Source organism: Apiospora kogelbergensis (assembly GCF_038363985.1).
Source record: "Apiospora kogelbergensis strain CBS 113332 chromosome Unknown utg000001l_segment0_segment0, whole genome shotgun sequence".
NCBI lineage: Eukaryota > Fungi > Ascomycota > Sordariomycetes > Amphisphaeriales > Apiosporaceae > Apiospora > Apiospora kogelbergensis.
Genome location: NW_027117418.1, coordinates 7,945,630 through 7,967,103, shown reverse-complemented (window position 1 = coordinate 7,967,103; position 21,474 = coordinate 7,945,630). Strand labels below are relative to the sequence as shown.

Below are 21,474 nucleotides of genomic sequence, written 5' to 3'. Positions count from 1 at the left end.
TTGTAGGACGTCGTGACTTTTTATCTATTCACGAGTGAAAACGGACGAACGTAATATGGTAGATGGTTTAATTTCATTTTGCCAGATACACCGTCATCCTATTGACTACCTGAACCTGTTTTCTATCCTTCCTGTCCAACCTTCCACCTCGTCGATCCAAGACTATGAAAATGACAACAAAGAAATGCCGGTTCGCTCAGGTAAATGCAACATCGCAGACCAATGCAACGAAGAAAGCGACAAGCGGAAACAATTTAGCAAATTAGGTCAAACGCCACACACAGAATGCCTCCTTCGAATAGTAGTAAGCATACAACGATGCTTTTGCTGTCCTCCTACTCCTTCTTTTTCTCTCTCCCTCCTTTTTGCTATGCATAGTACAAGAAGCAAACATGCTCTATAATGCTCAATGCTACGAACCCATAGGGAACTCCCCTTTGGCTCTTGGCATGCTGCTAACGTATAAAGAAAGTAACTGAAGCCGAACCAGCTTAGCTACTTGCGAAAGTATATGTATATATACACATATATCAACATTATGTGGTCTGCTGCGCCATGTGGGTAGGCAAGTTCCAGCTGGCGTAGTCGGTATGGACAAAGGCGCGGTCGACGATGGGGACACTCTCGAGGACGTAGCTGAGGGACTCGCTGAGGTCGTGGCTGTCCTTGAGCGGGGTGGAGTGGTCCAGGACGATGTCGACCTCGACGTTGAGCTTGTCGCCGGCGTGGTAGGCCTGGAGGCCCTGGATCTGCTTGATGGTCTTGGCGAAGCGCATCGTCAGGTACAGCAGGACGTTGCGCTGGTCGGCCGTGGCGCTGAAGCCCGACAGGTTCTTGATGTGCTCGAGCGACGTCTGCGACCAGTTGAAGATGACAACCAGCGACAGCACGAGACCGCCGAGGGCGTCGAGCCACCAGATGTGGGCGAAGAAGCCCGCAATGGGGAAGAGGATGGAGCCCATGTTGAAGATGACGTCGGTCATGGCGTCGGCCGCGAGGGCCTGCACACTCGAGTTGTTGACCAGGCGGCACCAGAGCCAGCACAGGCCCTTGATGACGACGGTGAGGGACATGATGATGAGGGACGGCAAGGTGAGCTCGATGACCTCGCGGTTGGTGCCCATGAGGCGGTTGCTCGACTCGAGGGCGACCTGGGTGAAGGCCGTGATCATAATGATAGAGAACACCAACACGCCCAAGGGCTCCAACCGCCGACGGCCTACGGGGTACTTGTACTGGTCTTGGCGGCTGATGAGCCACGTCGTCGTCCAGACGATGACGGTCGACAGGAAGTCCAGTACGGCGTCGACCAAACTGGCCAGGACGGACATGGAAGGCACCGACATGATGACGGCAATCTTACCGGCCAACAGGATGGCGTTGGCGGCAAAGTTGACGTAGATGGCAAGGGAGACGATCCGGTCTCCCGAGTCGACATCGTCGTCGTCCTCGAGCCAGGGGATCTCGGGCTTGGGGCCTAGGGTTTCATCCCAGACCTCTCCCTCCTCATCCTCCACAGCTTGTGCCGGATCGGCAGCGCGACCTTGGCGATAGATATCGCGAGGGGTGCGCTTGACCTTTTACTGGCTGCCGCCGAGTCGCTGCTGCCCATGACCGACGGTGTCACATGGCCATTGGCGCTCGGGGACTTGCTGCTGGCATCTGTGCTGCTGGGCTCTTCGCTGATGGTGTCGGGGACCTCGAGGCCCTGGAAGTGGCTGGGAGGGAGGGTGTTGTACTCGTTGAGGAGGTCGTGAGGCAGGCTGCTGTCGAGGAGCCTGTCGATGTACATGTATTGCTGGATCAGGTAGTTTGTCCGCTCGTAGTATTCGCGGATCGGCTTTGTCTTCATCTCAGCCAGCTGCTCCTCCGTCTTCCAGTACCGGCGCCAGTTGTAGCGCGGGTTCGAGCTGCCGATCAGGCGCATGCTGCGCACCTGGTCGCTGTTGAGGATGTGGGAGAGGCGGCGCTCCTCGGAGAAGGACCGACGCGTCGGCTCGGACTCCGAGTCGGTGCCGGCTTCGAGATCGGCGGGTTGGTCGTATCCTGCGCCGCTGGGGCGCCACGTCGAGCCATAATGCAGGGAGTTTTGCGAGCGATTGTTGCGGATGAGGTGCGCGAGCGTGCCTTGGCCGTGGGGGAGAGAGGCGGCGGGCCCTCGTCGCCGAGCAAAAAGTTGCCTTTCCTAAAGGCTGCGGTCGCTCGGTCCTTGGGAGGACTACCCAGCAGTGGTGTGTTCTCGTAAGACGACATCTTGATGATGGTTGCGCCCCGGGTGAGACAGTCGGATTGATTGGTCTGAAGTGTTCGTGTCGTGTTCGACGTGTAAGTCGGAACAGGAACGACGTTTCTTTCCTTTTTTTTCTTGTTTTGCGCGTCAACTTTCAGCACAGCAGTCGTGCCAAGAACTTTCGTGCCTCAATTGAATCGGCGACTTTTGGTCCTCAAAAAAAGAACAATAGTAGATCAGATTTGAGTTTCGGAGAAATCTTGGAAATTTTGGAAAACTGAGGGTATTACTTCGTTCAATAATTAAGAGAACTCGGCAGTCAGTGCTGTTCCCACTCTTCTCTGCTTGTCGTCCGGTTTGGAGGACGGAATTAATCAAAAATCAAATCACACACATCGGCACCAGTTGCTGGAAGGAGGGAGGGAGCTGGAGCTACGCTGCTACGTTAGCAGTGCAGGGAAGAATGCAACTGCACCTGTCGTGATCCTCGACTCGGCGCCATTTTTTCGCGCAGTGCCCAGCTCTGTGCAGGACCCTGGATTGTTTCAATCTCCATGACGATCAGTGCAAGCAGAGCCAAAGGGTTAGAGAGTGTTGCAGCAGGCCTCCATTCCGAGTGGCTGGAGGTCACAGATTTAGGCAGATTTAGGATGATCGCTACGTAGTCCGCAAGTCTAGCCTCGATCCCTCTCGTTAGCCCCGTGAGCAGCTAGCCAAAGGCAACCGACCCCTGCCTAACGCTGCATATCGAGTGGGGGATTCCGGCGTGGGTGGTCCAGCCAAGGCGAGCTTAAAATTGAGGGCCTGTCCATTCAGGTGTTTGATATCGAGCAGGAGGCATGCTAGCTGTGTATGTAGCACCTAGTGTGAGGGTATACCACATGCCGGTCGGTGAGTATGGATGCTGCAATAGGCAGGCTCTGGCCAGGCCTCCAAGCAAACACAGGCAAACACGACTCAGTCCCGCGCCCACCGTCTGCTCGACGACAGCTCATTTATGACCATCTGCACGACACCAGAAACAACATGCAGGATTAGACGGCCAGAGAAACATCCGGACTGCCCGTGCTTAGCTAGGGGCTTGGAGGCAATGGGCTGACAACTCGGGCGGGGTCAACCTGCTGCAGCACTCAGCGCTGTTCGAAACCGAAACGCGGTGATCTGCGATATTAACTGCCGCGATTTACGGCCACCAGTGGGCCAAGGTCGTGCAGATGTCGCCGTGCAATGTTTCAACAGTGGACTAGACGTTGATCAAAATGGCTCGATTGGCCTGACCGAGCGTCAAATCGTGAGGCATATTATTAGAATTCTCGGTCAAATCCCCCCCATTGCCAAAAGACCGAGAGCCGAGATGCCAAGGGTCGCCTGCAAGCCTTCCCGCCACTTGTAGAAACTCATGCAAATGTCACGCAAATGGCTATATAGTAACCATAGCCGCCCGTCGCACATTTTTAATGTGCTTGGGCCCCCACGCCTTCCTTCAAGAGAGGGGTAAAGATGAGGAGGCTGCAGCTGAATGGAGTCACAACCTCGCTGCTGCGAGATTTTCTTGTCGGATATATATAATCGATATCGGGCAGATGGGTTATGGAGCTCTTATGCCCGCTCGCCCTTGGCGCCGTTCCCTCACGACTTCGTTCGGGGAATCTTCGCAATCAAAACGAGCCCATTTGTTTGTACTTTATCGTATACGAGCTGCCGTGTTCTGCGCTCACGGTTGGAATTGCCTGCTATCCACGATTTCTTGCGACTTCAGCGCTGTCGCTTGGACAATGAGTTCGTGCTCGTGACCATGAATTCGCTTGGTCAGATCCTCTAGAGTATCTCCTTCCTCAATCTTGACGGGTTTCTGTAGGATTGTGTCGCCCCGGTCGACCTGCTCGATCACTTCGTGGATCATCAGACCGGTCGTGTTGTTCTCGAGTTTGCCGGCCTTGAAATCTTCGTAGGCACGCTCGATTGCGCCAGCGCCGTCGTATTTGCCTGGCAGAGCTGAGCAATGTTAGAGTCCGGCTTGCGACAAGATCACGATGTGACTTACCCGGGTGCAGGTTGATTACTGAGATCCCGACCTTCTTTAAGGGGCGCAAGAAGGCTTCGGAGAAGATGTGCATCCAGCCAGCTAAGACTACCAGCTCGGGCTTGTCCTTCAAGATCCGTTGGGCAAGAGCGTCGTCGTATTTCGATCTTGCCTCCTTGATCTTGGCGGCGTCCTTCTCTCCTAGGACCTGGAAGCCATCTTTAATGAGGTTGAAGTAGTCAGTCGGGATCCCCGCCTTCTCTGCCCTCGTGGTGGCAAAGGCGTTCTTTTTGTTCACTGTGACTTTCACGATCTTCCCAGGTATTTGTTTGCTGTCACACGCGTCAATCAGGGCCTGTAGGTTGGACCCATTGCCCGAGCAAAGGACAGAGATGCGCGCGGGAGTGGCCATGGCGACGATTGTAGCGACAGACCGTCTCTGCTTCTCAGCTGGAAGGAGGATGTGTTGCTTGGTGAATGGAATTCAGTATCCTTTCACTTTTTGGCCGATAAGGATAAGGAAAAGACGCGGGCAGAAGACGCGGGGTAGTGTAGGTAGTGCTCCGTAAGTCGCAATTGCATTGACGTCCACTTCGCATTTTCTAGCGAAAAGTCCCTATGACTGAGCAGCGACGACCATTGGCTGGATACTGGGCCGCCGATATGGAGTGAACCACGAACCACCAAAACTGTCATGTTAATCAACAACAACTACAAAATCTGTCATCATGGAGCTGACTGAACCTTCAATATTCGGTCTTGGCTACCAGCGGCGTCCCGTTCCTTGTTGGCTCTGATTGCCGTCGGAGCTTGACCATGACATCAGCCGCCTTCGCGTTGAAGATAGACTGACTTGTCCATCGATGCAGAACACGTCAAGGCGGTACTCCGTAGTCCAGTCAAACAAGCAACTAACTTGGTACGAGCTGATCAGCGTGTAGCCAATCTGGCGGGTCGAAAAAGCCTGCCATTACAGTCATTATGCAACATCTGCTATGGTCCAGATGATCTCGTCCTGTTCCACAATTTGACGCGTCGCCTGCAAGACAGCCGCGTATGTTGATCGTTATAGTGGAAGCGCGGCGTGCTTGTAGCTCCCCAGTTTGATGTCATGATTTCAGCCGCAGCAAGTTCCAGGAGTACAATTGTGTAATGCGTCCGTATGATCTGCGTGGAAAGGCTCTTGTCTGCACATCATCGCCGCCGTGGACCCAACGGCATTAACAAGGCACAGGGCGATGAAAGCATGATTTAAGCCCTGGCAGCGGAAAGTTCGTACGTTGAGACCCAAGCTCGCAGGCATATGGCGGCGGAACTGTCTTCGTTTGAAGCTTCTCTCCGTCTCGAGGCGCACGTGGATAGTAGTGCTGTCGATCTTTGAGGAGGATTGCACTGAATAAAAGAAAAGGCCGGCACAAGTATTTAGCACTGCAACACATCTCGGTATTGCTGAACCGCAACTAAGAAGGGACCATAGCTTGATGGGTGATAATCTCCGGCTTGCCCGGTCACTGCCCGGTAGCATCCAGGAAGTAGGCGATGTAGCCCTACATGCGTGCTTGTATCTATGTCGGAGTGTTAAGAGTGCTGACATAGCGAGTGGCCAGGGTTGCGCCTGGTTCGCTTATTCTTGTTCCTGATTCATTCATGAATCCGTTATTCCGACTGGCTCGTCGCTCGGGAGTGTATGGCCAATGACTGCTGGATTGCATAGTCAACAATCGCATGTGTCCTGGTTTAAAGTTGAAGTGACGCTTATTTTATCCCGCCAGGTACAACGGGCGACGGGGGAACCGTAGAATTTTAGATCTCGTCTCCGGGCTCCCGGCCACGCTCAGACCTTGGGATGGCATGACTCGATGGGGAAGCTCTCTGGGAGCTTGCCTTGTTCGGAAGTCGTGCCCCTGAGTTAGTGCGTAAACGCTGTAGTATCGTTCACGGGTATGGGCAGGCCTCACTTGGGCACCAAGTCCAGAAATTCGATGCAACCCGCATGCGAATATGAGGAAAGCCATACAAGCAATGGGTCTCAAGGCTCAAGTCAAGTGTCTTTGGCCAGGTAGTGCCGATGCGGTGCGTGCTCGTCGGAAAAGCAAAGCACATTTCATGCATACATACATATGTATGTGGTGTTTGGTTGGACTGGACTAGTTGACGCGTGCCCGCCTTTCTTTTGGGATTTCCTTCTTCTCTCCTGATACGATTCTAGATTCGCGCGAGATAACTTAGGACAGAATACGAGAATGATCTCCTGTGCACAGTGCAGGGAATCATGGCAGGATTTAACTCTACCTAGCTAGCGGTAAAAACGGGGGAATGAGTTAAAGGGCCCCTATGTCCGCACTTACAGCAGCTCGGAGAGCCACTCACTCACCTCGGTTTACTGCGCCTCTTGAGGCCCATGTTACGGGCAGCGATGGACATATGCAGCAAGAAGAAACAAAGGAAAACGAAAATGGGTATGTTTCAAATTGTCCATGGTTTCGATCGAGGGAGTTTAGTCACGCGGCTATGGTTCGTCAGGCCAGAAATCAACCGGCCAGAGGTGTTAGGCAAGGAAGGCCGCTACTGAAGATATGCGGGTGGCTGCAGGTCGCACAAAAAGTACTTTATGTTAGCTTGGTTGGTTCCTATTGCGGCAACGGTTTGTTTGAGCGACTTGCATATTACCTATGTGGTGCTTGACAGAGTTGTGCATAGGGTTCGGACTCTCGGTAGCTTCCAAGGCCAAGGTGCGGTCAGCCGGGGATCCCCCTGTGAATAGGACAAGTATATCAAGGTACTGCTTTTCATCACTCTCCGAAAGCTGCATTGGGATTGAATATGGGAGCCAAGAGCGGTGCGGACAATAGTGGTGCCTACTACAACGATCGATCAGGTTTTACCGTTGCAATATCCTTCAAGTCCCCGCCAAGCCACGGGCAGGACTCCGGAATGTGCCAGGCTTTTGAGCCTCCTCGATCCAAGACTACGGATGCCATGTATATATCTGTATCCACCCGCATCTCTAATACAACCTTACGCCATGTATACTGAGGTATGTCAGCATACCGCCTACATGGGGTCGATTCATTGGAGCGGACAAGTCGCGATTCCCATATCAACTGGCGATACTGAGTGCGGCGTATGCATGCCCGAGTCTTTTGATGTCTCCTCACGAAACCCAGCGGAGCGTTGTTGTTGGTGCTGTACGACTTTCCACCAAAGAGAGACCGCGGCGGAATCCAATAAGGTATGACCCGAGACGGGATCACAAATTCCCAGTGAACAGCAAAGCTAACCCTAATAAGTATGCGAGTCATCTACGGGGTTGACCGTTGGTTGTCGCATGCAGTGAGTTCATAAATCAGAGAATGAACGTGAGACTCTCTACCGAACCTTGAAATTTACGGGTAATACGCAAATAGAGTAGCAGCAGTAGTAGTAGAAGACGTACGTTTTCCAGCACTATCAAATGCCTATTCGATGCAACTAATAAGTCAAGATGATAGACACGGGGTTGAGAAGCCACTTGCACATCAATCCGAAGTCTCAGGTACCACTGCAGTATCCGCTGACGGTTGCACCCATGGGCAAACCTAATTCGTTATCTGGGCTGCTGGGTGAACTGCTATAGGCCCGGCTCCAGAAGATGCAGCAGCCTCCGACAAGACAAGACGTGCAGGATAGTAGTAGCAGTAGCAACAGTATGCTTACGACAAAGCTTCCCCTGACATTACGAATCGCTCGTGACGCTTACATACCCCGTGGCGATCAAGTCCAATGAGAACAACAGCTCGCAAGCACCTGCTGTCTAAAACCGATTGAGGGGTGGTTGGCAGAGCAAAGATGGAAGTTTGCATATCAAAGTGGCTCTCTGGCGCCATCGCCGAGCCGTTCTGCCACCAAGAGGCGTGCTACAGTACTGGGCTATCTATTGGCTACAGTACTCCGTACATGATCTCTAACTGCAGTTGACAACTCTAGGTCATTTGCACAATAGTCGTTGCGCCAAAGACTCCTCGGATCGCCAACCGCCCGCCAATAGATGGGAAATTGGAGAGATAGCTCTCCAATACCGGAAATGAACACCGCAAGAGCAAGCCAGCGAAACTGCATCTGTCGGTATTCCCAAGTCTTGTGCTCCTTGGCACCCGACTTCACCCACTGCATGCCGATTGTTTCGGTTATATAGCATGTAGGCGAAAAGCTACGTGTATGTATAGAGGCAAACGGGGCGGAAAGGCAGTTCTTTCTTTCTTTCCTCCCCTCTCATTCCGCGGTCGCTCTGCCATCGAAAGAAAACCTTCGTCAGTAACCTACATGTACATACAAAGCTGCTGGCTGGATGGATCAGATCAGGTCAATGGCCCAAGCTGGCTTGCGCGCCAAGACCTCGTAGACCTGATGGCGGAGAGCGTAGCGCATAAAGGCCGATGGGGTCGAGGTGCGTGGTCGGAAATCAAGGCTCAGCTTACCACTTCCGTACGAGAAAAAACTTGGTCCAAGTGACCCGTGCCTGGGAGCCACTGTCTGACCCAATGTTACCCAAATTTCACCTTGATCCCTTCTGAATCCCCTGGGATGGGTTTTTTAGGTGCAGTGGTACCTGCTGAAGGGAGGGTAGCCTGGGAGAGCGGAGGCGGGATTCACGCTGTAGGTAATGAGGAAGGTTGGCAGCGTAGATTCGGTATGTTCCAGCAGCTGTATCTCGAGAAATTCACAGAAAACATTACCCCTAATGCGCTGGACTAATGCAGGTAAGGGAGGAGGGGAAGCAGGCCAGACTGGAGACTCGAGATGTGTGATGTGATGTCTAGAGTAGATGTTATGTACCTCGGGCAGAGACACGAACCCCAACCGCGCACCCACTCCCTGTCCCTGCGCGTCCCCTGCTCAGCAACCCTGGCCCGTATGTACTGTCTAGTCTCCTCACTCACAACACCACTCCACCCAGCAGGCAACGAGCAACGAGCAAAGAGCAACGGGAGGCGCCTGTCTTGTCTTGCAAATCGGTGCGGTGTCGTGACTGGCTCCTCCAGATGGCAGGTGAGGGTTTGTGAGCAGGTGAGGTACCCAGGCGGGAGGAGAGGAGGAGGAGTCAGGCATGGGAATGGTTCGACATTAAGCCCGCCACGAGCCAGCCCCAACGAAAAGGTGCTTACCGCGCCTAGGGAGGATATCTGGTACGGAGTGCGACATATACGCACGCTGATTGCAGATATACCTACGGTAGGAAATGCGTAAAGCCCAGGCCCAGCCATCCACCTACATCACAGATTCGCATACATTCATGATCTACCGCGGATCTAATGGGATGGCGCTGCTGCTCGGGAAAAGTCACGTCCAAGCAGGTGGCAGGCAGGCAGGCGAAGACTAACTAGCCTGGCCGTTTGGTTCATTCCGACCGCGCAGATGGACCCTTGGTTTTGCATTGGCAGGCCCAAAGGAACAACACGAAGCGAAGGGGGAAAAAACGACGAAGCAGAAGCCAAAGCCAAGCACACAAGCACCATGCTTGGTGTAGCTGTGGGTGCTGCTTGAGATACAAAGATATTATGGAAAACTAGTGGGCTGGGCAGATGCTGCGTCTCGCTGCCACTCCACCGACTTAATAAAAATAGAGTACCTAACTCAGCTAGCTGGGCAGCGTCCATCGGCCCAGACTGGGATGGGTGTGCCAGAGGGAAAGGGACAGAAGAAAAAAAATAACATGCATCCTTGCCTCACTCGCCGTCATCAAGACCTGTTTCCATCCCCTTTCCACCTTATCCATCTTTCTTTCTAGAAGATCGTCCTCTGTCCTCCAGAGTCTTGTTGTTGGCTATTTGGAGCCTCTACGGTTGTGACCCTCCCTCTCCCAGCGTGCTTCGTTGCCAGAAAAGCATCGCCTTCCCAGTCGTCGGCTTTTCCCTTACAAACAATCCCTCACTCTCGGCCCAGCTTGTCTTGTCTCGTCGAATTTCGCACGGCCACGTTCGTTTGTGGTCCAACTGTTCCGTCCGCCCATTTCAAATCGTTCCATTTTCTCGACGAATATACTCGAATACTGCATCTCCAATCAACCAACCTATACTTAATATCTACGGATTCACATTTGGCTTTCCGTCGCCCGATCAGCCGTCGCCCCCTTTTCAGCTGCAATGTAAGTTCGAAAGGATCCCATTTCGCATACTCGCGTTTCTCGACGCTCTTGTGAAATCGCCCCATGCGAGTTCCGGTTATTGGGGAAGGAAGCCTCTTCACCCAGTCTCGGTGTCAATGTCTCGCCTAAATTGATTTGAGTTTCCTGGCACTGGCCCGATTGCTTCGCAAAGGATGTTCTTGCGCGGGCTCCGTCCAATGAAACAGACATTAGTCGTACTCTGTTTCCACACGCGTTGCCAAACCGCTTTCTGTCACCCCCGATCTAAAACCTATCGTTTCCCTCTGACGCGCCTTCGGGGGTGGTTTGGTTGTTTCCGACAACGCGGCCTCGACAGAGCAAAGATTGGAGAGAGACACAGAGAGCGCCGCATTGGTCTGCTTTGACATTACGAACATCAGCTAATTTGAGATTCTCCCATCATGCAGCTGCCCGCGATACCCTGTCAATTATAGAGAGGAACATCGATACTCTCTTGCGCGCCCGCCAATTGCTTACACTATCTCGGTACCCGATCGACGCTCTGTGGGCGTGCAGTGATCTCATTGACGCCCTCGTACTCTCGCCTATATGCCTAGATTCCCAGTCAATTTTCGGCGGAAATCGCAAGTCACTGAAGATCACGATGCGCCGGTAGAGTCTTCATTCCGTGTCCTCGAGCGTACCGAAGTAGGAGCTGCAGGTGGCAAGTCGTTCGACGGTGGAGTAAGATTAATGAAGGCGACCGGAGGAGTTCCGAAAACGACGCTGTCCGAGGTCACAACAGACGATAACATCTTCGCCAACATGAAGTCGAATCGGTAAGTAGCAATCCCACGAGCGATCAGGGTTGTCTGCTCCCTGCACAGATGGCGTGGAGTTCATGCAGCAATACTGGAGAAGGCACTATAAAAAATTATGGAGTGCTGTTCTTGACAGTGGCTGTCTGCAACATGGGCATGCCATCTAGGTCCGCATTCTTACCTGATCGCACGGCGAGGATGTGTCTGAGACTTTCTGGTTCAGAGGGCTAATCAATTGAAGCGGCAGTGGAAGTTCTACGACAATCAAAACAACTTCTGACAACAGCTCACGTCATAGCAATGCCTCGACGGCCCCATCGTCGACTGATTTCACAGCCACAATGGAGGATGGGAGGAGTTTACCACGGAAGTCAGTGCATGACGGCCCTGGGCACGTACCGCAAAAGTCTTCAGGGGGTGGGTTTCTGAAACAAGCTGGGAGGACATTCTCCTTCGGCGGCTCTAAGAAGAACAGCCTGCCCACTATTCCTGCAGACGAACCTGTTCCCTCACTCCCTGACGGTTATGATCCGCAAACTCCAGGAAATAGGTCGCGAGCACAAACTGGCTCAACCGTCACTACAGCGACGCCGCCCCAGCTGGGTGACCGAGATTTTCAACTCGATTTGGGAGGTGATTTGAGCAACATGCTCTCAGCTTTCAACAAGCGCGCCAGCGTGGCAACCGTGAAAGAGGATCCGGGACGGACACCATTGGGCTCGCGAAACTTGACAGGCAATCGTTCTAACCAGCCATCGCCACTGCATCTTGATCGAATCTCTGCAGTAGAGGCCCCACCCAAATCCTGGAACAGCCAGACCTCAAATGATGGCCTTCTCGGTTCACCCAGAGGACTTGCGTCACCACGAGGGATCTTATCACCTCCGGCAGACGAGAACACGCCGCCTCCCGTTCCGAGACATCGCGTCAATCCCTCGTTGACATCAAGGCCATCGCCACCGGAGGAGGATGAGGATGTTGCATTGTTGAAAGACTCGTTGGCTGCCACGAGTTATTTAGCTCGTTCATCGGGTGGACGTTCCAATGGCAGGGAGAACGAAGACACCTTGGGCACCCTTCGGGAAACATACACGAGGCCCGCGAGGCTCGATGGCGAAGAAAACATGTTTGAGAGCTCATTCGGGCGTGGTTCTAGGTCTAACGGTCACGCGTCTAACAGAGGAAACGGGCCGCCGCAGAACAAGGTCATGACTCCTGCTGAGTTTGAAAAATACCAACGAGACAAGGTCCGGCAACAGACCGCTTCTGGTAGCAAGGATGTCTCCAGCGATGAAGAGGAGGACAACTACGAGGATGAGGAGGATGATGCCGAGAAAACGAAGGAAATGGCGAAGCAGCGACGCAAGCAGGAGGCTCATATGACGGTCTACCGACAACAGATGATGAAGGTAACTGGAGAACAGCCTGGTATGGCCGCTTCGCGACCAAGTCTCTCCATGTCAATGAGCACACCCAACCTGCCCTTGAACCTCACGCCGGGTCCAAGCGGCTCAAACTCGCCTCCCTCTGACGCCTCCGAGGATGAAGATGTTCCGCTCGGCATCTTGGCCGCACATGGCTTCCCCAACAAGAACCGGCCCCCAATCAGATTGAGCACGGTCGGCTCCAACCCCAACCTCCGGGCATCTATGGCGCCGTCTTTTACTGTCGGTCCAGGCTCTGTTTCCGGAGACAACGGTCCTCGACCCGGTGGCCCTCTTCCGGCCTTCGCCCGCAAGCTGCCCCAAGATCCGTTCCTGGGTGCCGGGCTCATCAACCAGCCTCCCCGAGAGTCATTTGCTCTTGGCGGAGGTGCGCCTGCCCAGCAGAACCGAGCTGCGCCAGTTGGCGGATTGGTCGGCGTTATTGCCAACGAGGAAAGGCAAAGGGCTTTGAGACGGGGAAGCCCGGCGATCGATGGGAAGAACGCGCTTCCCTCGAACATGCAAATGCCAATGAACTATGGCATGCCAGGAGGTTTCGACCCAGTCGCAGGCATCCCGCCTCAGATGATGTATCCCCAGCAAATGCAGACGACACCCGGCGACCAAGCCCAGCTCCAGATGACGCAACAGATGACGCAGTTTATGCAGATGCAGATGCAGTTCATGCAGATGATGACCGGCCAGAACACAAGCCAGACACCTATGCATATGAATATGCAAATGCCTGGCCAAATGCCCGGTCAAGGACCTCCTCGTCCTATGAGTCACATGCCAAATCAGTCGATTGGGTCCATGTCGGATATGAACCGACCCAATTTCTTAGGCGATCCGCTTCAAATGGGCAATGGCAGCCTGGGCATGGGTATGGGCATGGGCAACGGAATGGGAATGGCCAACAACAACAACATGGGCTCTGTGAGGGGAGATGCCGCTATGCGAACCATGAGCATGGTCCAGCCAAGTTCATCTTCGTGGATCCAGCCACCTAATGCAGGATACACACCATCAATCCGAATCCAGGGCGCTGGTTATGCACCTTCGATTGCCCCCTCTGAGCGAAGCAACATTGGTCTCCCTGGCCGTTACCGGCCGGTCTCCAGTATGATGCCTTTGGATGTGCAGTCAAGGACCCAGACCATGTCTGGCGCTCTTCCCACCCTCTCCAAGCTCTCTGGCGAGACCAAAGTAGCGAACGAAGACGAAGACGACGACGAAGAGAAGGGCTGGGAGGAACTTAGAGCAAAGCGCGAGGCGAAGAAGAACATATGGAAGGCGAAGAAGTCCTACGGCAGCGAACTCGGATCTCTGATCAGCTAAACGTGTGTTGCTGTGGTCATTATATCTTGGCATTAACAACGAGTCCCTTTCGTCATTTTGCGACACTCTCGAATAATGCATCTTGGTTCGGCAAAGCATAACGAGGGGAAAAGTCCTGGTTAGATTTTTGTTGGGTCATGCATGGCTTCTTTTCTTTCTTTTGGATATCGATGGAGCCAAACCCATATGTCTCGAGGAATTTAGACGACATTTGGATTATTATCGAACTTGGGATGTGTGAGTCTGTACATTGTAAGTAGGATAACACGAGCTCTCCTGGCTCGGGCAACTTGGAAGGAGCAACATTATCAGGCGCTGGCGTGGCGGCATTATTCATTTTCCCCTCCTTTTTCGAACACTGGATATAAGCTACAACAAAAAAATATGACGGGGAGAGAGCGGTGGGCGAGGAGCTGTGCGTTTGTGTGTTGTGAGGGTGGGAGAAAGAAAGTCCACCACACATACAAACACGAAAAACATTTACGAGATGAATGGATGGATGGATGGGAATGGATGGAGCGAAGAGCGATTTTACCACAATGTCGTGCGGATACACGATTCATATGTGTTAGAAGTTGCTCGGCCTACATACAAGCTAATTTAATACAACACATACCAGATCTGCCCTCAATATGCCTTTCTGACTAGTCTAGTCCCTGATGATTGCACCGTGATGCGTGTGACCCTAATGGTAAACCTTGGGATCACTTGGCTGGGCAGTCCACTGTCAAGGACACACCTAGCAAAGACGTTTTACCGTGAGATAGCCTGCTTAGACTCGAACCACCAATTGATGACTCAAACGACGAGGCAAAGCAGAGCCGTCTCCATGATCTTTTACAATGCTATATCTGCATAATGTTTACTTCGTACTAGTGTCTGTGTTGCATATTCAATGCTGAGTATCATCGACTCGATTATGATCCTGATTGGGGCCATCTCAAACAGCACAGTTGGCTTGGCCAAGTCTCATATTATTCGAACGCCGGTAATCCCGTTTTGATTGTTATATTCCAATATTGACTCGCGGCCTACATGTGCCATGATCAAATATCTAGTATTGTATTCAGATTACAGATGTCTTTTTTCCTTTTTCTTTTTAATTCATCTTGCCCTGAGCCCAGGCACCTCGCTTGACGCCGAGCTCAACGGCGGCCAGGCCCCAGTCCTCACCGTGGTTGTGGCTGCCCGAGAGCAAGCCGGCGCGCGCCTTGGCCTGGTCGTCGCTGAGGACCGTCAGGACGCCGAAGATGACGGGGATGCCGAGGTCGAGCTGCGTGCGCATCAGGCCGTGGGATACGGCGTCGGAGATGTACTCGAAGTGCATCGTCTCGCCCTTGATCAGGACGCCGATGGCGATGATAGCGTCAAAGGGGGCCGAAGCCGTAGCTGCGGAGGAGAGGGCCGTCAGGTCTGTCGTCGAGGAGGCAAGGAGATCGCCGGCGGAACCGCCGCCGGCCGAGCTGGCTTGGACTTGGGAAGCGGAGAAGAGGCTGAAGTGGTATTGTCGGTCAGGTTAGCTCAGTCACTCAGCCAAGTCTGGACTTCCCAGCGGGAGACGAGTCTCTCCCCCTAGGAATCGGCGAATCCTGTCGCACTCAATTGCACTCACGACTTGACGGCAATAGGCAGCTCCCAAGAGCCCGGGACCGACTCGACCACAATATTGGCCTCCTTCACTCCACAGGCCAACAGCTTGTCCTTGGTGCCCTTGAGGAGGGGCTCAATGATGGTGGAATTCCAGCGGGCGTGGACGATACCGATGCGCAGGGCGCTGCCATCGTGTTGCTGCGGGGTCGGTCCCTTCAGAGAGCTCGCCATGGTTTCGAGGTTGTAGTTTAATGTCGGGAGACGATACAAGATGGGTAAGAGAATGAACGAATGCACTGGAGGAGAAATCAAATGGTCTCGGATTCACAAGAGACAATAAGACGACGTGTTTCTTTTCTGGCTGTGTCGCAAACGGAAGAGTGAGGTGAAGGTTCAGGTCAGTCTGGCCGGGCCATGCATTGAGCAATCAACTGAGGGAGGGGCATTTCCCAATCGTAGCTGCCCCAGAGATGACGAAAGCCCCTGCAAGGTTGCTGATTGGCAGGGGTTTGTTTGTTTCACGACTTAGCACAGCTCAGCTGGGCAAGTACGTTTTGGTACAGCCCACTTACAGGTGACCTACCTTTAGCCTTCTACTAAAATATACCTCGAAGGGAAAGCGCACACCACTTCTTGTAAGTGCCTTCCTCCCCATGCTGCAAAGATGGGTAAGGTCTTTCAACTTGATGAAGAAAAAGTATTCTCCCTGTTATGACAGAATCTTGAAGTTGTCTCAACATGTAGAGACACCCCCGAAAATACCAGTTATACCCCATTCTAGTCCCTTTTGTGTCTCTGTGCCTCTGTTCCGGTCCATATCACTTCGTTGCACCTTCGTAACACGGTACTCGGACCGTGTGGCAATCATGCCCATTGCCGCCCTACCGGACTCGGTGGCCAAGCGGCTGGCTGGTCACCTCAATATCGCATCCCCGGTCAACCTGGTCAAAGAACTCTTGGACAACGCTATCGATGCCCAGGCAAGATCAGTTGAGATCCTTATCTCATCCAACACAGTAGACAAGATAGAGGTTCACGATAATGGCGTCGGAATCTATCCGGACGATTACGACTCCTTGGGCCGTCGTGGTCACACAAGCAAGTTGAAGACCTTCGAAGAGCTGAGTGTTCGAGCAAACACTTCGCTTGGCTTCCGTGGAGAAGCCCTGGCCAGCGCCAATGCCATAGCCAAGGTTTGTGTCATCACAAAAACCTCTTCCGATCCTGTAGCGGCTTCCCTCCAGCTTCACCCAAAGACCGGCGGCGTATTGACACACCATCCTGCATCCGCCCCTATTGGAACTACCGTCATTGTCACTGGGCTGTACAACGAGACGCCTGTTCGGGAGCAAGTGGCCATCAAAGAAGCGTCGAATTCTCTGGATGGCCTCAAAAAACTCATCCGATCGTATGCCATGGCAAGACCGCAGCTGCGATTTCAATTCAAGGTTCTGAAGCAGCCTCGCCTCAATTGGTCGTATGCCCCAAGACCAACTGCTGGACTTCAAGAAGCAGTACTTCAGGTCTATGGCGCGGCAGCCTTGTCTCAATGCATGGAGAAAAGCTACATCAATGACACGCCCACGCATCAGGCTAGCTCGGCGCAGCCTTCGTTCAGGCTCGAGGCAATTGTAGTCAAGTCTGACCCGCAAGTACACCTTCTGCCAAAAGGTCGCTACTTCTCAGTCGACCGCCGTCCCTTGAAGGCCACCAGAGGTACTATGAAGAAGCTACTATCAACATATTAGCAATATGTGAGCAGCTCCTTGGGTATGGCCAATCAAGGAACATCCATTGAGGATGTCTTCATATGCCTCAACATCACATGCCCACCAGGCAGTTATGATGCCAATATTGAGCCGTCAAAAGACGAAGTCCTTTTTTCGGATGAAGACTCTTTGGTTAGCCAGTTTGCAATGTTCTGTGCCGAGGTTTATGGGCAGGCGGCGGCGAGGCCTCTCAAGACACCCACGAACGACGTACCAGAGAAAGTTCGCTCTACCGAAATGGAAGTTGGTCCACCAGGTTTACTTACCGGAAATGGCCAGGAAGTAAACGCCCAACCCTCGCTTGATCTGGAAACTTCAGCGAGAACAATCAGCGGTAGACAGCTCCCTGAAAGAACATCGATAACAGGAGTTCCTGGGCCGGCAACTTCAGTCCAAGATACAACCCACGATGCCTTAAATTGCAGCACGGGAGGACAGATCGACGATGATGAACCAAATCACAAGGGGAATAAGCCAGGCACACCCGCGCTACCCAGCTTCATTACTGCAAGCACATTACGCAGTCGAGAAGAACAATCGGCTCCAGGCGAGCGCTCCGGTACCTCTGGGGCCGAGCTTCCACTTTCTGGTCGCGGCTGGACAGGAGACATGTCGACAGATCTCAGCGAACATACTGACGGGCGCAAGAAACGCAAAACCCAGACGAGGCATCCACTTCCAACCCAGAAACATAGCTTGGTTGGTGATATAGCCCGCAACGATGTGTCCTCAATGGACCCAGACAGACCTCTGGATCCTTGGTCGATTGCCAGAATGAACAAGAACGGTCGCAAAGATGGTCTCTCTGGGTATGGAGAGATCGAAGAGGACGCCAGTCTTTGTCTTACCCCTGAGCCAGATATTCTGCATCATTATAGTGCAGCACCAAGAGACCTCAACTTGCCATTGGGTCAACTCAGTTCACCAACAAGGCCTTTCAAGCAGCCATATGCCAGTCCAATGTCGAGCCCATTAGTATCGGCCCATCAAACTGCCCCGAAGCCCCAGACACACGATACTGTTTTGCGCCGCCGGGCGCAACCACCCTGGACACCACCTTCGTCTGTACAGAGAGATCAGCAAGAGCGGGCTTCATCTTATCGTTCAAGATATCAGGACGATCCAAGCAAATCAAACCCTTTGTTGGATATCTCCAACAGGCAGACAAATCTTGACCGCTTTGTTTCTAACCGTCATGGCCAGGGGCATACTGTAGCCGATGAATTGTCACACAGCCACTTGATAACTTCAAGGGGGTGCAAATATTCCGAGAGAAGATTGCGCAGCAGGCGAAATTGAAGCATTGAACTTTCGCGCCACACGGGTCTCCGATGCTCCCGTAGGTTCTGTGTTCCAGAGGCAAGATTGTAAAGGTTTTGGGTCACACAACGCAAGAGCCCTATTGACAACTCAAGATCAACCAGCAGTTGAGGGCCCGGAGCCTATCATAACGTCTATTCCAACTGGAGACCCCCGTGCCTATCTTTTGAGATATCAGAAATCCGTAGCAGCCGAAGGAAGCAGTAAGGCACCGCGAAGAGGACTCAAACGGGTGAAGAGCTGTTACATGCCATTCGAGAGCATTCAGGACAATGATGCGACCTACAATCTATCATTCCAACTATCAGTGGAAGTTCAGCTGCTACGAAGTAGCGTAGTCCTAGTTGCTCGATTTGATGGGTATGTCGACGATGGCGGTGTTGCGTCGGCACTGGATATGGGTACGGGCGAAGGTCACAGGGTTGAACAACGACTCGATCATCTGCTATCGAAGTGGAATGAGCAGGTCACCGGCGGACGAACTCGCATTGAGAGTCAATTGACGACATCATTGAAGGGAAAAGGCACCGAGACCCCATAAGTGGCAGTTATAGCACTCGTGCTAGGGTTCTGGCGAGGCCAGCATTCATGTTATATTACACAAGGTTTGATTCGATGAAGGGGTCTGATTTGCTTGTATATGAGCTTGATACAGCTGAAAGCTAGCATATTCGTAGCTTACATAGTGTGGTGCCACTGTGCTCTATCATCTGGGCCACACTAAATCAATACACTTGAGAGTGCTACATATCTTCGTGTACTTGGAGGGCTCTGTAGCTTAGACTCAATTGCAATGAGGGATAAGTCACTTAAAGGGATAAAAGCATGAGTCAAAGGCACTGCCCACCCCTCACGAACATGTAAGTACATTGACCCAAACGTAGACTCGCCCCATATGGGAGTTTCTCTCGAAGAGTCGAGAACACTTACCGTGGACTCGGTATCCAGAAGTCGTCGTGGAAGAAGTCGAGCGAGGTCCGGGCGGAGGACAGAGCTCCCAGGAAACGCATTCCGTGGATCCCGTATAGCTGTCAATCTGTCGGACACTATATTCGTTGTCAATCCCACAGGCCCACATAGGCCGTTATTAGGAAGCATCGAATACGAACCGTGCTGGCCAGATTCTATTTACATATATATATGTTTAACGGCACTAAGGGTGGGATCTGATTTCCCTCCATCAATTCTTCTCGTCTCGACAGCACATCCTAGTATATTCAGGGTAATGTCGAGCGTGGGAAGGACGGCCTTGGTGCACCGGGGTTAGAAGGGTCGCACCGTGTGACTTTTCTACTTGTTCATTGGTATCACTTTGTGTCTTGGTTTGTGGTACGATTGGTAATCATATTAGTTCGTTAGTTCGTCTGCGGAGCAACAGACAGAGCAGTGAGGGCTTCTACGATTGCGTGCTGGACTGCTGGGGAAGAGAAGGGTGCTGTGCTGTATTTTGTTTCACGTCGCTTGTCAATATGTTGCTCTGATAAGCAAGCGAAGCTCTACTCCCAAGAACTCGCATGTCACCTTACCACATTCAAGTGTTTTGTGCTTCCCAAGTTGCCCCAGCCCGAACCTGGACGTCGATCTCGATGCGCCACAGCTTTCCTGCTCGTATTGGTGTTGGCGTGAAATGCTCCGGGAATTATTCCACAGTCTGCGGCACAACAGCTGCATCGCGTTATGACTGGCTGGGTTAAGTACGGATTTCTACCAGAACATGCTACGTTGAGCATTTTGTCCGGGGAGGGGGTGGGTTTCCATAAAGCTATACGAGCTGATCTTATGAACTTCTTATGAACATTGTTAACTGATTAGCACTCGGCATCGTTCAATCGTCTAGCTTTTACGAAGCCACAGGCTGGCTGTTGGCGACTGAAGGCTGACAGCGCGCTGTCAAGCTGTGGTTACACGGGCCCAGTCCACGCCAGCACTTAGCGCTGACTGGACTGGCTTCTTCCCCAATGATGCAACGCCCGGGTACTTAAGATAGCAACTGTCAAGCAGGCCGATGAAAGAAATACGATATTCCGACCACACAACAAGCACTTGGGGCGTAGGATGTCTGCTAGAGAGAAGAGAAGAACAAGGACTCTCTTGTCTTATCTGCCTTGTGCTGTCTCAGATGGGATCTGAGTGCACGCGGCCCGCTGTGTGTGTGCCCCGTACGACGAAAACACCGGCGAGCCACGAGTTGTTGGTTGACCTCTCAAAGAGCATCTCGAGATACCCTAAGTGGGAAGTGGAGCATGGCTTCTGAGCTGGCTGCTGCCAAGTGGTTGGACGAATGTGTTTACACATAACACATACATACATGCATCCGTACATCAGGGTTCCACGGCGATGAAACATATCAAATACTCAGCTGCAGCGCCGGCAGATCAAAAGACAACTCTCGCCTGCTCGCCTATACACTTTGTGAAACTCGAGTCCATTCTCCCAAGTGGGCATACGTAGTATGGCCGAGTACTCGGTACGTTGGCGGGTTAACTGATGGCTGATATCTGGCTATCAGTCAGCAACCTCCCCCTAGGTCTAATACACGAAAAGCCCATGGAAGCACCACAAGGGCCTTGTCGCTGTCGCCGTCAATCTCACTCGCAGTACTCCTTCGAACGGAACACCACGCGTACATTACCCCCCTTCACAGTCTCTTCCAGTGAAAGATGGTGAATCAAGTTTCAAGATCCAATATGGAAGCGCCAACTGACGTCAGGAGTGGGAATGTGAATTACCAAACGTATTATAGGGTCCGCTCAAATTGAGAGCAACAGTCCAAAACCACGGTAAGCTACCCGATGGTCAACCAGACTTGGAGATGCTACGGCGACGAGGGAGAGGCAAGGAGAATGAATGGGCGATGGGGGAATGAAGAAATCA

The 21,474-nt window shown here is 52.6% G+C and overlaps 5 protein-coding genes across 5 annotated transcripts; 2 read left to right on the top strand and 3 right to left on the bottom strand.

Moving 5' to 3' along the window:
- Positions 1–536: 536 nt before the first annotated feature.
- Positions 537–2,253, bottom strand: PG998_002570 (uncharacterized protein; the record flags this gene model as incomplete). Its single annotated transcript, XM_066869388.1, has 3 exons — positions 537–1,519; positions 1,585–2,157; positions 2,223–2,253. 3 exons carry the CDS (start codon positions 2,251–2,253, stop codon positions 537–539), a joined length of 1,587 nt encoding a protein of 528 aa, XP_066737803.1.
- Positions 2,254–3,944: 1,691 nt separating this feature from the next.
- Positions 3,945–4,665, bottom strand: PG998_002569 (phosphoribosylglycinamide formyltransferase protein; the record flags this gene model as incomplete). Its single annotated transcript, XM_066869387.1, has 2 exons — positions 3,945–4,225; positions 4,275–4,665. 2 exons carry the CDS (start codon positions 4,663–4,665, stop codon positions 3,945–3,947), a joined length of 672 nt encoding a protein of 223 aa, XP_066737802.1.
- Positions 4,666–10,947: 6,282 nt separating this feature from the next.
- Positions 10,948–13,921, top strand: PG998_002568 (uncharacterized protein; the record flags this gene model as incomplete). Its single annotated transcript, XM_066869386.1, has 2 exons — positions 10,948–11,177; positions 11,446–13,921. 2 exons carry the CDS (start codon positions 10,948–10,950, stop codon positions 13,919–13,921), a joined length of 2,706 nt encoding a protein of 901 aa, XP_066737801.1.
- A 1,099-nt stretch (positions 13,922–15,020) lies between these two features.
- PG998_002567 (6-7-dimethyl-8-ribityllumazine synthase) lies at positions 15,021–15,742 on the bottom strand (the record flags this gene model as incomplete). The annotated part of the gene is made up of 2 exons (XM_066869385.1): positions 15,021–15,414; positions 15,534–15,742. The coding sequence occupies 2 exons, from the start codon at positions 15,740–15,742 to the stop codon at positions 15,021–15,023; spliced, it is 603 nt and encodes a 200-aa protein (XP_066737800.1).
- A 635-nt stretch (positions 15,743–16,377) lies between these two features.
- On the top strand, positions 16,378–17,259 carry PG998_002566 (ATPase of HSP90 chaperone/DNA topoisomerase II/histidine kinase; the record flags this gene model as incomplete). Its single annotated transcript, XM_066869384.1, has 1 exon — positions 16,378–17,259. The coding sequence occupies one exon, from the start codon at positions 16,378–16,380 to the stop codon at positions 17,257–17,259; it is 882 nt and encodes a 293-aa protein (XP_066737799.1).
- Positions 17,260–21,474: the final 4,215 nt, after the last annotated feature.